Consider the following 15,610-nt stretch of genomic DNA (forward strand, 5'->3'; position numbering starts at 1 on the left):
ACGTAAAAGCGCTGGCCCGGTGCGCCATCGCCAGCATCATCATCATCATCATCACTGCGGTGTCACGACATCCCTCGACCAACCCAGCCAGAGTACGACAGACACCGCCAAAAACCCCCGCTTCCCACAGGACCCACCAAGGCAAACACGTTGTTCATCCAGTTCATAGCAATACATTAGCTTTTACGTATATAGGTACGTCACCACCACCACCACCACCCATTCCCTTTACAGAGAAGACGACTATATATTACTTAACCCCCCCACCCCTTGCCCCTCAGGCCCAATCCCCAGCAAACGGGGCCCATCGTTTCCCCATCAACCCTGCCACTCCAAGCCCAACCCCCCACTCCTCCTCAACTGCACCGCCGCCGACGCGTTGCCCCCGTCATTAAACCCGCCGCCAGGCTGCGTCGTAAAGTCTCCCACGACGCTCAAATCCTCAACGCGTCCAAGCAGCACCTCGAGCGCGCGATACGCCGCGCCGGGCGTATACCCGGGCAACTCGTGGCCCGCGAGCTGCGTCTGGTAGAACGTCAGCCCACGCTCGCTTCCCCACGACCCGAGCAGGCCCGCGCCGGCGAGCGCGCCTCCGTTGTATTCTGCATGATACGGGGTGTAGAACGGCTTCCCGGGGTACTCTTGGAAACCTTGTTTCCCGTTCCACGTCGTGTTCTGGAGGGCGAGCAGGGTGCCGTTGGTCGACAGGATGAAGTCGAGGTTGCCGGAGCCGACGATGACGTTGTTGGTGCGCTCGACGACGTTCTGCAATGTTCCGTCCAGCGCCGGGCCCGGGGACTGGTCGCCGTTGCCGACGAAGACGTTTTTGTCGGTGCATTGCGCCCAGTTGGCGTCGGCGGGCGCGTTGATGGCGGCCTTGACGTCGGAGCGGTTGAAGTAGACCTCGACGCCGGGCGGCGAGTAGTCGCCGCTGTTGACGATGCCGAGCACGCTGTATGGGTGCGGGCACGTCTCCGTGATGTGGTAGATGTTGAAGCACGGGTTCACCTCGAGCGCGGCCGCGTACACGTCGTCCCAGAGGTCGCACGACGCCGCCGCCTCGTCCGAGTAGGGGTCCGGCAGCAGCGGGAAGGATTCCTGCGGCGGCGGGAAGGTGAGGTACGTGTCCAGGTAGGACGTGTAGTTGCAGGCGTCGGCGCGGGCCTGCAGGTCCTTGGTGAAGCTGTCGTTGAGGTAGAAGACGTTGGACCAGAAGTCGACGTATTGGGGGACGATGACTGGGGGGCGTGTGTGAGCATGTGCGTTCTTGAATTTTTTTTTTCTTTTTTGGAATTCTTACCTTCTTGCTGCAGGACTTCGTCACCGATGATGGGGTCGTTGATGGCGATGCCGGCCAGGTTGTAGTAGTCGGTGTCGTTGCGGTTCAAGAACTCGTTGGCGACGTACGGCACGTAGAAGCCGGCGTAGCTCTCGCCGGTGATGTACACCTCGCTGCCGTGGGCGTCGAAGGTGTCGACAAAGGACTTGTAGAAGCCCGCGAATTCCTTGGCCAGCTCGAGCTCGTTGGTGATGTCCGGCTCGCCCTGAGAGAAACCAACGCCGACGGGTTGTCTATGGGGGGCAACATGTTAGACGAATGGCTTTGTGGGGTTGGGGTTTAGCTTACTCGACCCAGAGCATGTTGGTCAGGTTGACCCAGGTGTAGGGGTTCTGCACCGGGGCGTAGGTGCCCGACTCCCACGTGAACGGACCATTCTCCGTCAGCAGGCCGCTGAGCGAACTGCAACCCGGGCCGCCGTTGAACCTTGAAACAAAATCAACAAATGCAATCGAAAGGCAACGTAGGAGTTAGTGCTTACCAGATGGTAATCTCGTCGGTGGCGTTAGGGTTCGTGGATGGGAAGAACCTAGGTGAATCTGATCAGCATTAAAGCGGTGTAAGGGCAAGCAAGCGCACGTACCAGAAGTACAGCTTCCGCGTCTCGTTGGCCTTGTCCGAGATAGGCAACAGACCGGCGTAGGATTCGCCAATGTCGAAGTCGACGTCGGGGATGTTGGTGCCGTCCACGGCGAAGGCTGCAGCAGCGGTGATCAGTGTCTCAGCCAACAGACAGGGGACAGAAGGGCTGCATACGCTCCGTCTTGTTCGTGGCGAAGGGCGAAGCACGCTTCTGCAGCTTCGGCAGCTCGGCGGCGACGGCTTGGGCGTCGAGAGCGGCGGCATCGCGCTTCTCGAAGAAGGCCTTCTTGACTTCGTCGGCGCGCTGGAAGGCGTGCAGGGGGCTGCGGCCCTGCTTGGCGGCAGCGAAGGGGAGCAGGGCGGCGCTAAGCAAAGCGAACGAAGGCTTCATCTTGACAAGCAACACCAAGACTGCCGAGTGTGGGAACCCAAGCCCTCGAGGCGCGCAGAGGCGGCTTTTAAGCTGGGCGGGCTCCGCTCTTTGCGGGACGGTACCTTGCAGGTCGCGCCATTATTTGCAAGGCGGAGATAACAAGCACGACAGCGGCTCTGGGGCTAGCGGAATCGGGCAGGAGCTGCTGTCGTGGCGGACTTCATCTGGAGCGGTCGACATGGGCGGATCAGCCGGCTTAGATGAATCGAAGTCGTCATTGTTTGCCCGCGCATGAACGCCGCCGCCTGAGTCAGCCGGTTTGGCTCTGGAGTCGAAACGGGGCTACAGCAAGGCAGGAAGTGATGCGACTGATCTGCGTCGTTCCGTCGCGCCCATTCGCTGATCGGCCCAGTCAGGAAAGAAACAGCATATGCACGCTGTTATGCTGCGGGTTTTCAGGAGCAGCCGTCGGCTCGACCCAGCTCCGGAAGGATTCGAAACGGTGTGCGGGTGGATGTGTGGTTGCCTCTTCGTGACGTCGTGGGGCAGCGTGGCAGGTGCGTGGGTGGCCGCAACAATGTGCGGGGCTGGGTCAGTCCGGAGCCATCCGTGATAGGTAGTTCGCAAAGCAAGAGCCTCACGCCCGTATTCTGGGGATTCTTGCATGTTGTTATTATTGCACTGCCTCTGCTGGCGCTCTTCAAAGCAGATCCCAGCACTCCCAGTCTGACACTGACCGGTAGTACCGAAGACGACCGACTAAGTTGGGCTCTACCAGTGGATACGAGCTCCTATCACTACTGCTATCACTGCACGTCGGCCATGTAGTGTCCCGCGAAGCAGCTATCGGTTCCACCGCCACACGGCGGGGAGACGAGCACGCTTGCCTAATCAGGCAGCTGGAGCCATGATGCCAGCCGAGGCTACCGAGCACGTGACAGCGTGCGGCTGTGGCACAATCCTGCTCACTTGAGATACTACTACTAAATGAATCATCGCAGGCGGTCGCGTGCTGTCAGCCGATCCTAGAACGAGCTCTCATAAGCTTTCTCGCAGTGTGCTGTCCGCGCGCCGATATCGGCCCAAGTCTTTCTGGCCGCCGAGCATAGGCGCGGCACAAGGCGACTCACATGGCACCGGTCATTGACGAAGGTCTTGATGGCCTTGAGGTGGTTTTGACATTTGTTTGCTGGTTTTATGTGTTTTGTTTTGCCGTGCAGGCGACGAAGAAGCGCGCAAAGTTGTGTAAAGGGGTATCGAGGAAAAATTACTGAAGAACCCTTGTGCAGAAAACACGTCCAACGCCTGGTGACCATGCGCAATGCCCGCGCGTCTATGCGTCTAGGAGATGAGGAGACGAGAAGCCGAAAGAGATTGTTCCAGAGGGTATGCGGTCGTTTGTAGGGCGTGGGCGGCGTCTGGACTTCCACTGCGACTGCGCCCCGGGTAACGCCATGTCGGCCGGTGTCGTGTGAGCGGTTGCCCGATCGGTCGGTCGGTGGGCGGCTTAGTTGGGCGAGGCTTCGCGCTGCCACGGCAGCCAAGGGGAGACCTGCAGTCACTTCTCTGTGAGCCACGTCCGCGAGCGTCGGCCACGGTTGCCGCGTACCTTGTGGGCTGCGCGCTCGGCGGCCACCTTCCGCTCCAGATCCTCCAGGCGCTTGAGCTTCAGTTCGTGGTAGATGTGCAGCTGCTCCTTGTGCTCCTCCTTCAGCTTCTTGAACTCGCGGTCCAGCTCCTCGTGCCACGGGTACAGCACGCCCGTCTGGAAGCCGAGGGCCGACACGGCGACGGTGAAGTTCATGTAGGGCAGCCAGCGGCGGGCGGTCGGACCGAGAACCATGGTGACGAAGGAAACCGAGAGACTGCGGCGAGCGCGAAAAAGGAGTGACTAGCAAAACAAAACTGCGCAAGAGGGGCCGGGGCAGCGGGCGGTATAAATATCTCCGAGGCGCGGGCAGGGGAAGTGGGGAGAGTCGCCTTGTGATGGTTGCTGGCCTCTGCTGACCGAAGCTTTCCGAATAGCGTAACTCGGGCCCACTTTGTGGTCTGATTCCAGAGGCCTTTTATCTTGCAACGGCCAGCCCAAAATGAGGAATTGCCGTCAGCGCCGCACCTGATAGGCCGCCGCCGCCGTATATTTGGTACCAGCCACGTGGTGCCGCGCGAAATAGACGCTGTGCGCGCGCGCTGGACGTGCCCGGCCGCGTCGGGTACGTGGCAGGCGTCGAGTGCCAACGGCCAGACCGCGCCTTCTTACTCGGGCGTCGGCTGTGCGCGCCTTCGAGCCCTGCCTGCGCCGCAGAAAGCTCTGTTAAAACGGGCCTCCGGCTCATCGACTCACATCGCCACCCGCCCCCTCCGACTTCGCGCCCAGCTCTCGCCGCCAGCCAGCCTTGGCCCGGGGTTGCCTGCTCAGCTCGGAATCCACGCCCGCGAACACCCGCCGATGGGGGATCAGCTGGCCGTGCCGGATACGGCTTCTGACCAGCACTCTCCGCAAATCACAGCCCTGCGGATGACGGATCACGGCCATGCGGACGGAGTGCAAAAGCCGGGGGAGGCGTTGGTGAGAAGAGAAGGGAGGAAATGACCTCGGTTTCAGCGCGCAAGGAAGGGAGTCACCGGCCGGACGCAGCCGCTACTTACGACGGTCTCAGCCGCAACAACGGCAACCCGTAACCACTTGCTCTCCCTATATAACGCTGCCCACCCGCAACCTTTTACCCGAAGCCCGCCAGTGGAAAAACGTCTTCTAGACAACCCGCGCCTCCCCGCCAATCCCGCAAATTCCCGCATTCTGCCGTCGCTGCGCCGTTGGAAATACGAGAAAAACAAGAACGAGAGAGAGGCTGTGCACCATCCGAATTCCTAAGGATAGACGACCGAAGCTGCATTTTTTTTTATAGCGCCTCAAAAGGCCGACGTCAGAGGGTGGGTCCTGTCGCAGCGGGACGGAACGAGGCAACAACCGCCTCCGCATTGCCTTTCTCGGCGCACCCGAGGCGCGTGCGTGCGTGCCTTCGCGTTCTATCGACCAACATCACCCAACTTTCGCCATCTAGCCTTTGTAGCCCCCCTCGTCGTCCACTTCGCTATTCATGACAAGCAGGTCTGTCTCCTCCACGAGCAGGCCGTCTCCGTGCGTCTCGTTCCGCCATTCTCGGAGCTTGAGAGCGTCGACGCCAACCGTGGCACCCGTCGTGATTCTAGCATTGCATTAGCCGCAGCGATTCGGTGTTTGGCTGAAAAAGGGAACGCACGCGCTCACGGCCGCCATGAAACAGGCGAAGTTCAGCGGCCCGGTCGAGCTGTGCTCGAGCATCCCGCTCGCGCTGGCCAGGTAGTATGCCATGGCACTTTCCGCGGCCATGAAGCATGCGTTGAAGCAGACTCCAATCACAACTGCCATCTGCCGCTTCGAATCGCGGTTCTCAACCTTCTTGTGTTCTTTCGGGTTCTCCAACGTGTGGACGGCGCCGAGTAGGACGAGGTTGCAAAACAGTGCAAAGGTTGCCTGGAGGGGAATCACCGTCAGCAGATGAGTTCTGCGGACTGGATCGGCGTTGTAAATCGGCAGCTTACCACGGCTCCAGCACCCCACGGTGTCACGTGGATTTGCGTGGATATGTCGAAGTCCTCTTTCATGTTGACATCTGTTGCGACGAAGGCAACCATGTTGGCGATCATCATGCCGAGGTGGCTTAGCACGCAAAGCACATGGACCGAAGTCCAGGGAATCGGTCTCGACATTTGCCCGGTAATCGCTGCCAGGTATATTGAGGATGTCGTCTTTTTGGAGCTTGTTGCCGAGCGTTGCGTCGTTTGCAGTAAGCGCTCTGGGAATGACCACGGCCTGCTACGGCAGTTGATATAATCCAGGACTGACGGACTCAGCCTCCTTTGTATCGAGGCGTTGATGACGAGGCTGTGCAGAAGTGTCCTAAAATAGGCTAAGCAGCCGAGGCTCTGGTGCTGGGGACAGCCTTGCACCTTGTAGGCTGACTGCTACTTAATCTGACAGCTCTCCACAGCCCGTCGAGGACGCCCTCTTCCCCTACGCGCCTCTTACCCGGCGACAATTCCGGGCCGGTAAAGGCAGGGGAGCAATGGCCCGGTTCAAAGCAGCTAAAATACACGCCATCCTGGCTGGCCTTATTGACTGATCCGCCTTGGTTTCCTCTGACTGGCTGGGCATCCTTCGTCTGGCCCCTCTTGTGCGTTCCGAGCGGGGCGAGGGTCGGTTCGGATTCTGGTCCTGTTTCCTGTAGCTGTCTGCTGCCTGCTTTCCTCCGGCCACATCTACGATTGCATTGATATCGCCTTGATGAATTCGCTCATAAACACGCCTGAAGAAGCTTACGTCTCTTTCTGAATTGCTTTCATTTTGGCATCCCTGTCTTTCTCCGCCAGCGACTTGAAAGTTCCTCCTGTACTCACATCTATGTCCGGGTATGGGATTCGATTACCCATGCAAGCAGCGTTCCGATACCAGATTTACGTATGCACGGGGCTATACCATTGCGATCACAGGACTTCCGCAGCCATTGGTGCGCGACTAAACCATCAAAGGAGTAGTCCAACATCACCAAGCCAAATCTCCCTCGTGAATCATACAGTCCATTGACTTCTATGAAAACAGTTCATTCGTACGCCTTCCCATTTATCCATCCCAATCCCTTTTGTACATGTTGTTTTTCTCCCTCCCTCGGTCATCTAGAACGCAGTCCACCCATTATCCGCCGCAATAATCGCGCCGTTAATCCCCTCGGCATGATCGCTCACCAGATGCACAATCGTCTTGGCCAGCTTCTCGACATCGACGCTGCCGGGCAGGATGTTGGCCAGGCTCGCCGCCGTCTGCTGGCCCTCTTCGTTGAAGTCGGCGGGCACGCTGCTCAACAGATTCGTCTCCATGGCGCCGGGCAGGACAGCATTGCACCTGATGCCGCGCTTCGCATACGCGGCCGCCGTGTTCTTCGTCAGCCCGACCAGCCCGTGCTTGGCCGCCGTGTACGCCGCGCCTTTGGTGAAGAGCATGTGAGCGTAAGTCTCGGGGTCGAGATTCTCGTACAGGTGCCGGCTGCCGCCCGGCCCGATGGCCCCCACGGCGGCCCCCAGCACCGGGGCGATGGACGACATACCTGCTGCGGCGCCGCGCGCGGCGGCGGCGGCGGCGACGTTGACGATGGCGCACCCGCGCTGCGCTTTCGCGTCGCGCGACAGGAAGTGCCGCACCGCGTGCTTGGACATGAGCGCGGGGCCCGTCAGGTTGACGGCGAGCACGCGCGCCCACAGGTCGGCGTCGACGCTGTCGACCGGGTCGTAGCCGTCCATGATGCCGGCGCAGTTGATGAGCACGTCGAGCCGGCCGAAGCGCCGGATGCAGTGCTCGACGGCGGCGGCGGCGCCCGTCTCGTTGGACACGTCGGTCACCGCGGTGGACAGCTTGTCCAAGGGTCCGACGTGCCAGAGTTTCTCGAAGTCGTTCTCGGTTTCTTTTACGCGCTCCTCGTTGACGTCGCAGATGACGACTTTGGCTTTGTTGTCGCTGCAGGCTTTGACGATGGCGCGGCCGAGGCCGCCGGCGCCGCCGGTGACGAGGACGACTTTGTCTTGGAGGAGGGTCGGCATGGTGGGTGGTGTTGAGGGGGAGGTAATGGATGGAAGTGGGTACGGTAGGAGGAAAGTGTAAAGGTGAGTGCGAGAGAAAGGAAGAAAAAGGCACCGAGTTGTCCGGGCTTTATGAGAGAAGGGCGCTGAAGCTTGAGCTCGAGCTCCTGAGCCCACTTCGCGGCCGGGTCAGGGTCGCCGGCGTGGCAGTGAGCGGATTGACGTCTTGCCAGCTGGAGCTCATGCGGGTCTCTGCGGGGAACTCGAGGGCGGTCTGTCGGCGCAGCGTTCTGGGCCAATGGGGGGCTGAGGGGCTGCGCAAGAGCGGTCAGTGTCTGTGTGTGCGGGACCCACCCGAGCCCTAGCATCCCGCTCGGCCCGACCGAATACGCCCATGGTGGCCTTTATTTGGAGCTTTGGAGGGGTTCCAGAATCTTGCTGCTTCCGACGTGCCGTGTTGATGGCATTGGCGGGGCTGCTGCTGTGGCGGTGTTGGACGCCTCTGCTGTTGCTGCTCTGGCACGATATGACGTGGTGTGGTGTTCAGGCCAACTGTCGCTCAATTCCCTACCGACACACTGCTCCTCCACGCCACGAGCAACAGCACCTTTCTGTTGACAATTGTGCGTATCATTGAAGAGGACCCCAGACGCATCTCAATCACCGAAAATTGCCACAAAGTGCATCCGGTCCATACCCGGTTGGCTCCAGTCAGCTCCGAGCCTCGGACATCCCGGCTTCCACGCGACCCAAGCAAAGCACCCGTCTGCCGGAGAAGCCGGAGAGGAAGGAAATTGTTCTCGGTCCAAATCAACTTTACCGGATGATATGCCTGTTGACCGAAGAGGGACGGAGTGAGATATATGGGAATGGCGGGATCTTGTCCCCGACGACCTCCTCGGATATTTATCCGCACGGGTAATGGAAGGCGAGAGGGGCTAAATTCCTATCCCGATGCTCTGCTCCGGCTATGCGGTGCCTTGGAGTGAATATTGGCGGGGTACGGGAGGATCCCGAAGGGAAATGATGCCGTTTGCCCTGCATATGCGTGTAAACGGTTTGCGGGAGCGGCCGTTTACGCGAATCAAGGTTATTTTGACATCGACTAACACTTAGTCCTCTTAGAAATTGTCTTTTATAGAGGTTATTAGCTGTTAACTGTTGTCTCAGCCGTAAATTTATACGCCACTGTCTTTGGGCACGTTGTGAAAAGTTGCACTGCATGCCGCGAGTTATCCTTTGGGAATCCCCAATGCATGGGCCAACTAGCTGCCGACTCATGGCGGACCCCGGTTTATCTGTGGCTGTGCAAGGCTGCCATCTCGAGGTGAGCTGTCATACCGGCAGTCCTCCTTACTCTACACACACCCCTGACTTCGCCATCCTACATGGCCACCCTGCCTGATCCACTGCTCGTCACCTATAACCACGCACGCCAGCCAGATAATCAACCCAGTCGGTACAGTCGTACACATCTCTCTATGGAAGCCTGAGGGTGGGATGAAACCCTTTCACATCAGTTGCACGGTCGATCAGGCTACTGTTGCAAGAGTTCGCCCGCGGCTGAGAGAACCGAAAGCCTTGAACCTTCCTCCACATCTTGAACAGACTACTCCTCCGGATACATGTGAGTTCTCTCCTTAATCACCGCTACCTGGCGATAGATTTGATGCTAAATCTTAGTTCCAGGAGACTGAGAGCGCCCATGGCATCACATGAATTCTCGCGCCTTCTTCAGCAGTTTTCGACTGGACGGAAACACCCGATTCCAGACGCAAGTCCCACCACACCAGATCAGCAACTCCAAGAAACCTCACGATCAAATGAGCCGGTCTCGAAACACACATTGCAAGAGCATACGGACTGCAAGTTCTGCAAATCTTTTCTACAGGATGGCGGAATACAGGTCCCAGATCCTGAAAGCTTCTGCAAGCGGCTGTTTCATGGAGATGCCTTTGGATGTTACACAATCAAAGACAGCTTTAAATGGGACTGGATCTGGATGAATTGGCACCTTTGTGCGTTTTGCTCCCACCTGCGCCTCGTGGTCTTGAGCCGCTGCATTGTGTCTCACAGGCTGAAACAGAGCTTCTGGATCTACCTAGACAATACCGGGATAATGCGCAGCCGCTCTGACTGTGTCTTCTGCCAAATGATCGTCAAAATCATCGAGAGATGCTTAGAGTGTCGTGCAGAGACTGGAGCTCTCTCTCGAGTTAAGCTGCGCATTAATGACGACGGTTTCCTTCGGCATCCGATAAAGATTATCGACGAGGAGGAAGAAGTCATCTCGGCGCTTCACTTCAACTATCAGCTTGCTCGTCCTAAAAAGCCCGTATTACAAGAGATGGAAATTGACTGGAAAAAAGTGAACAATTGGTTCACGAAAACCCCAACCGGGTTTTCCAAGGACCAAATGTGGGCATCCTGCAAAGATCTCCCGGCCGACTTCAGAGTAATTGATGTTGAACATTCCTGCATTGTTGAAGCACCCTCTGGATGCGAATACATCACCCTGAGCTATGTTTGGGGGAAAGCACAACCCTCGAGCAAGTTGTTCCAGACAACGAAGGCGAATATTGCCGGCCTCAAATCTCCCGGAGGCTTGTCAGCGCAGAACATCCCTCCTACAATCAAGGATGCCATGACAGTCTGTTCCCGGCTAGGCAAAAGGTATCTCTGGGTGGATAGATTCTGTATAATCCAGGACGATCCGAAATCTTGCCAAGAGCAGATTGACGCGATGGGCGATATCTATAAGAAAAGCTACGTCACTCTGGTAGCTTGGGACGGGGATGGAGCACACTTTGGACTCCGAGGTGTATCAAGGAGTCGAGCATACCAGCTTTGGCTTTCAAAACATGGAATACAGGAATATTGTCCTGCCCCAGAAGCACTGCCGAAGTCCACCTGGAGCAGCAGGGCCTGGACCTTGCAAGAGTCTCTACTTTCTCGCCGCCTCTTGATATTCACGGAGAAATCGATTCTTCTTGAGTGTTCAGTTGCTTCGCGGATGTACTACGATACCATCGTCTCATCACGGTTCTGGTCCACAGACAAATTCCTCCACAAAAATTCCTCAAGTTCCAGTTACCTTGGGAAGTTAAATGACTACTCGCGCCGAAATCTGAGTAACCCGATGGATATTCTAAGAGCCTTTACAGGCATCTTGCAAAATGACTTCGGCACAAACCACATCTACGGACTACCCATCGAATGTTTTTCACAAGCACTGCTTTGGCTACCCACACACTGTAGGCATCCACGGCAGACCGAGAACGGGTTTATATTTCCAAGCTGGTCGTGGGCCTCAAGCATGGCTCCTATTGACAATATTGATGACCAATGGGGTGGTTTTCCGATGCCAGTGGCTTCATGCGCATCTGCAATGAACAACTCAGATGGTGAAAAGCAGCTTTCGACCGTCTCTGTAGCTGGGACATTGGGTTCCATCACATCACCGTCAGCCCAATCTTATATTTTCTTTGCAAAAATTGCCCGCAAAGAAAATCTGGTTCGCACGAGCTCTCCCGCACCATTCGGTTCCCCAAACACGGTGGAGGAACTGGATTCTTATCTCCTTGAAACACTCAAAGCTGATCATACAGGTTTCAACAACAAGATGGTTTTGGAACAATTCCCACCTGACCAAACTCGCATGGCTCTGGCGACGCCTGGCAGCCTTCTCATAAGCACACAAAGCACTGTGCTTTTGCTTGGGCCCAGGGCTCATACATGTAATACCGTACGGAACATGTTCAACATCCGCACACGCCACCATCCGGTTGGATTCTTATTCCTCGACTACACAGAAGACGAGACTCGGATCTCTTCCGAAGTTCAGAGCGGCGAGGAAGTTTGCGTTGAGTTTCTTGCACTCAACATCGGCAAATATCTAGAGATCCCATTTTTAAGGAGCACTGAGGATTTCAAGAAGAAACCCGGCTTTGACGAACTGAAAGATACTGTTAGTAACCTGAACTATAATAGAGCGGCACGCTGTAAGATTTTCGGTATCATGGACCCAGGCCACGATGCAGGAGAAGCGCTGTTTTATCCAGAAACTAGATACCGGGGCAGCCCAAAGACTCCAGCGGGTGAATACAATCACACGATAGTTGTCTTACACGTCATGGCCATCGAGACGAAGGATGGAATCTCACGTCGGATTGGTCTTGGTCAGATTTTCCTCAAACGATGGGTCGAGTGTGATCCTCAGTTCGGTACTTTCCTACTCAGGTAGATTTGCATTGGCTATGCCTTAGCAGTATCTTACTCATTATCCTATTCGCAACATTCAAGTCAATTCACGCTTCTATAGCCCCAAACCGCTAGTCAGGAGACTTCGCAATTCCAAAAGTGCTTTTGCTGTTCATGAACCATTGCACATTGAATGAAGAGTAATAACGCACAACAAATCCAATCATGAATCATCATATCATACGTCAACAACCAAAGCCCCCACATCCAAACATCAACAGCACGCTCATCCAAGCCGGACATCTACCTCGCCTCCCTCTCCCCCTCCTCCACCCTCGTCTCGCCACTCCTCTCCACATCCCCCTGCGCCTTCAGCACATCCAACTCCTTCCACGGAATCCTAAACACCAGCGGACTAACCAGCACCATGACCGTCGCGGCGCCCAGAAACCCCGCTGTCACGCCCCAGCCCATACGATAATCCGGCTCATCCCGATCAGGCCAGATACGGCTGCCATACACGCTCGACAGATTCCCGCACGCATTAACCAGCGCGAGCACAATGGCGCGCTTCTCAGGCGGGGTGTTAATCGTGTTCGAGATCCACGCGAGCGCGAGCGGCAACGCGGTCCAGATGCCCGCGGCGACGAAGCACGTCATGACGTAGCGCACGACGTGGTGCGTGACGGCAGCACAAACGACGGCGCAGACGCAGCCCAGCGCGAGGAAGGCGGCGACGAAGGGGGCGCGGGCGCCGTTGCCGCCGACGCGGCGCTGCACGCGGTCCGCCGCGATGGCGGCGCAGTTGGCGACGAGCGCCGCGACGACGTAGATGGGGACCGTCATGTACTGGGCGGTGACGCCGTCGTAGCCGAGGGTCTTGGTGAGCGTCGGGATGAAGTAGGATATCGTGCCGGAGCCGACGTTGAGCATCAGCAGCACGAGGAAGAACCACGTGCGGTAGTCGACGACGGCGGCGGTGAAGGCCTGCATGTGGGTGAGGCGGCCGGCGTTGCTGGCTTCGCCTTCGCGTGAGCGCGTGTCGGCGATGAGGCGGATGGTGGCGAGCTGCTTTTCTTCGAGGTTGAGGGCGGGCGACGTCGCGGGGTAGTCGAGCAGGATGAAGATGGCGCAGAAGGCGACGCCGCAGGTGCATACGCCTTCGACGATGAAGAGCCAGCGCCAGCCGCTGATGCCGTGGGCGTTGTGGAGGCCGTCGGTGATGCCGCCGGAGATGAGGCCGCCGACGGCGCCCGAGAGGGTGGCGGCCGTGTAGAAGATGGTGAAGCGCTTGCCTGGGGAGATGGGTTAGAGGAGGAGGCTTGATGGGATGGTGGAGTGGTCCTTCTTACCGAGTTCGCCGCTGGTGTACCAGCAGCTCAGCAGGTAGAGCACGCCCGGGAAGAAGCCCGACTCGATGCATCCGACAACGAAGCGGAAGGCAAGCATGGCCCCGTAGGTCTGGGAGGCAGACATGGCGGCGCTCAAGGCACCCCAGACGATCATGATGCCGGGCAGGAACAGCGACGGGCGCGACCGACTGAGGATCATGTTGGAGGGAACCTCGCAGAGGAGGTAGCCGAAGAAGAAGATGGACAAGACCCAAGCGTACTTTTGGTCGTCGAGGTTGAGGTCGTCTTCCATGCCGGCGATCTTGGCATTGCCCTGATGGGTTGTTAGCCTTGAGGGCGTGGGAGCTGATGGGCTGGGAGCGAACTCACGATGTTTGTGCGATCGACGTAGTTGAGAATGTACATGATCCAAAGAATAGGCATCAGACGCAGGTCAATCTTGCGCAAGAGCTTCTTCTCCTCGGGCGAGCCGGGCACGTAGTTGCGCAGAGCCTCCTCGAGCTCCTCGTCGACATCGCCCGGCTTCACGGCATCAGGCATCTCGAGCTGTTCGGCGCGCAGGTCCTCGGCTTTGTCCATGCTCGCACGGACCGACGCCGTCTCGGATTGGCCCATGTTGAAGACTGCAGGATAGAGGGACTGGGGCAGCAAAGATAAGGGGCAGAGACGGCGGGAGGCGAAGGGGACGAAAGTGAAGAGACACGGGACGCGGGCAAGCAGTTCTATATACAGACCAGCTGGCAGCAATACAAATCACGTCTCCACCTCCAAGACGCAGAAGTAACCTCAACACTACCACGCCGCTCCCGCACCGACATTGAGCTTAGCTGGGTTAAGCGAAGCCTCCGAGAGCCCCACGGGGAGCGGAGGACGGTGATTGGAGACAGTGAGTACCGCGCGTGGGAGCCGGGGCGCATCCGAGGTGTTCAGGGCGGGAGCGGTCACCCCACGGATCCGAAATGTGGGTGTTTCGTCCGTGTATGCGGTCACGGTGGAGCCTTGAGTGCGGCTCTGGGCCTAGGGTTGGGATGGGCGGCGCCGATGAGGCCAAAAGCCGGGCACTGGGATGCCGATTGCGGCAAACGGCCAGCCAGTGCTTCTCGACCGGTCGGCGTCTGGCGGACCAGCCGACCAATGACAGAGCGACGACGACGCGCTTTTTGCCGACGGGCGGGCGGTGGGTTGAGCCGGCCTGTCCTGGCCTGCTCACTGAAGGGCGGCCGCCGGATGCAAGGCTGCTCAACAACATTCTCGAGCCATTTGCCGGCTGCAGCAGCGCCGCAGCTCGCTGACAGCAGCTCGCTTGCGGAGAAGCGAGGTGTGGGTGAAGAGCACGAGTAGTGCGGCGAGTGTCGGCATCCCCGCTCTCCAGTCTTCCCCGTGATTTCCCCGTGGGCAGGCCGGAGATAGCGGTGGGTCTGTCGGATTCCACAAACAAGGCCAGCCGTTGTGGGGAATTGGCAAGTTTCTGCGACGAACGTGACCGCGATGACGACGACCGCGAGGGCCGCTGCATTCAAAAGAGCGCGCGCCCGCCCATCGCGACGGCGGAGCGTGGACAGCGGGCAGTGGTGGTCGGGTGTGTGGTGTTGTGCCTGAGCGACGCTTAGTGGAAGCTTGTCGACGCTGTGGCGCCGCGACTGCCACAACCGCCGCCTGCCACCTGCCAGATCGGATTTCTTCTTCGCCTCTTCTCCCGCCCTTCTCTGCATGCGCTTCTCGCCCGCGATTTCCGCAGCTGCATCTCTGTCCTGGTCGAGATTCTGGCGTCGATCCCGTGCATACGCCGGCCCCAGAACCAGAAGCTGCGCGGGAATCGTTTGCCACGCCGCGCCGGGCGGGCAGCTTCGCCGGCCGGCCGCCGGCAGACAGATCACGCACTAACCACCCCGCACCCGGCGCATCACCGCTCTGCCCACCGTGCTCGCTGCCACCACCACGCCGGTCCGAGCCCAGGGTCTCTCGTCCCGCATCTTCCCGTCGTACGAGGGCCATGGCTCGTCTGACCTGCTCCGCGAGAGAGCGGCCGAGCACATGCCGAGGGTGACAGCTCGCTACAAATCACAATCCTTTCGGCTGAACCACGGCCGCTTTGCACCTTGGACACCTCTCGCGGCGCACTATGACAGCGTGAAACAGCCACGCCCACCA

General features: G+C 58.4%; 5 protein-coding genes across 5 annotated transcripts; all 5 read right to left on the minus strand.

Moving 5' to 3' along the window:
• Nucleotides 1-318: 318 nt before the first annotated feature.
• SLS55_007176 (uncharacterized protein) lies at nucleotides 319-2,312 on the minus strand (the record flags this gene model as incomplete). Its single annotated transcript, XM_066778598.1, has 6 exons — nucleotides 319-1,238; nucleotides 1,301-1,572; nucleotides 1,628-1,765; nucleotides 1,821-1,868; nucleotides 1,923-2,037; nucleotides 2,096-2,312. The coding sequence occupies 6 exons, from the start codon at nucleotides 2,310-2,312 to the stop codon at nucleotides 319-321; spliced, it is 1,710 nt and encodes a 569-aa protein (XP_066631035.1).
• Nucleotides 2,313-3,852: 1,540 nt separating this feature from the next.
• SLS55_007177 (uncharacterized protein) lies at nucleotides 3,853-4,137 on the minus strand (the record flags this gene model as incomplete). Its single annotated transcript, XM_066778599.1, has 1 exon — nucleotides 3,853-4,137. The coding sequence occupies one exon, from the start codon at nucleotides 4,135-4,137 to the stop codon at nucleotides 3,853-3,855; it is 285 nt and encodes a 94-aa protein (XP_066631036.1).
• A 1,218-nt stretch (nucleotides 4,138-5,355) lies between these two features.
• SLS55_007178 (uncharacterized protein) lies at nucleotides 5,356-5,984 on the minus strand (the record flags this gene model as incomplete). Its single annotated transcript, XM_066778600.1, has 3 exons — nucleotides 5,356-5,503; nucleotides 5,558-5,811; nucleotides 5,880-5,984. 3 exons carry the CDS (start codon nucleotides 5,982-5,984, stop codon nucleotides 5,356-5,358), a joined length of 507 nt encoding a protein of 168 aa, XP_066631037.1.
• A 1,026-nt stretch (nucleotides 5,985-7,010) lies between these two features.
• SLS55_007179 (uncharacterized protein) lies at nucleotides 7,011-7,928 on the minus strand (the record flags this gene model as incomplete). Its single annotated transcript, XM_066778601.1, has 1 exon — nucleotides 7,011-7,928. The coding sequence occupies one exon, from the start codon at nucleotides 7,926-7,928 to the stop codon at nucleotides 7,011-7,013; it is 918 nt and encodes a 305-aa protein (XP_066631038.1).
• A 4,482-nt stretch (nucleotides 7,929-12,410) lies between these two features.
• On the minus strand, nucleotides 12,411-14,074 carry SLS55_007180 (uncharacterized protein; the record flags this gene model as incomplete). The annotated part of the gene is made up of 3 exons (XM_066778602.1): nucleotides 12,411-13,402; nucleotides 13,460-13,772; nucleotides 13,829-14,074. The coding sequence occupies 3 exons, from the start codon at nucleotides 14,072-14,074 to the stop codon at nucleotides 12,411-12,413; spliced, it is 1,551 nt and encodes a 516-aa protein (XP_066631039.1).
• Between the last annotated feature and the right edge of the window lie 1,536 nt (nucleotides 14,075-15,610).

Source organism: Diplodia seriata (assembly GCF_021436955.1).
Source record: "Diplodia seriata strain FDS-637 chromosome Unknown scaffold_7, whole genome shotgun sequence".
Lineage (NCBI taxonomy): Eukaryota > Fungi > Ascomycota > Dothideomycetes > Botryosphaeriales > Botryosphaeriaceae > Diplodia > Diplodia seriata.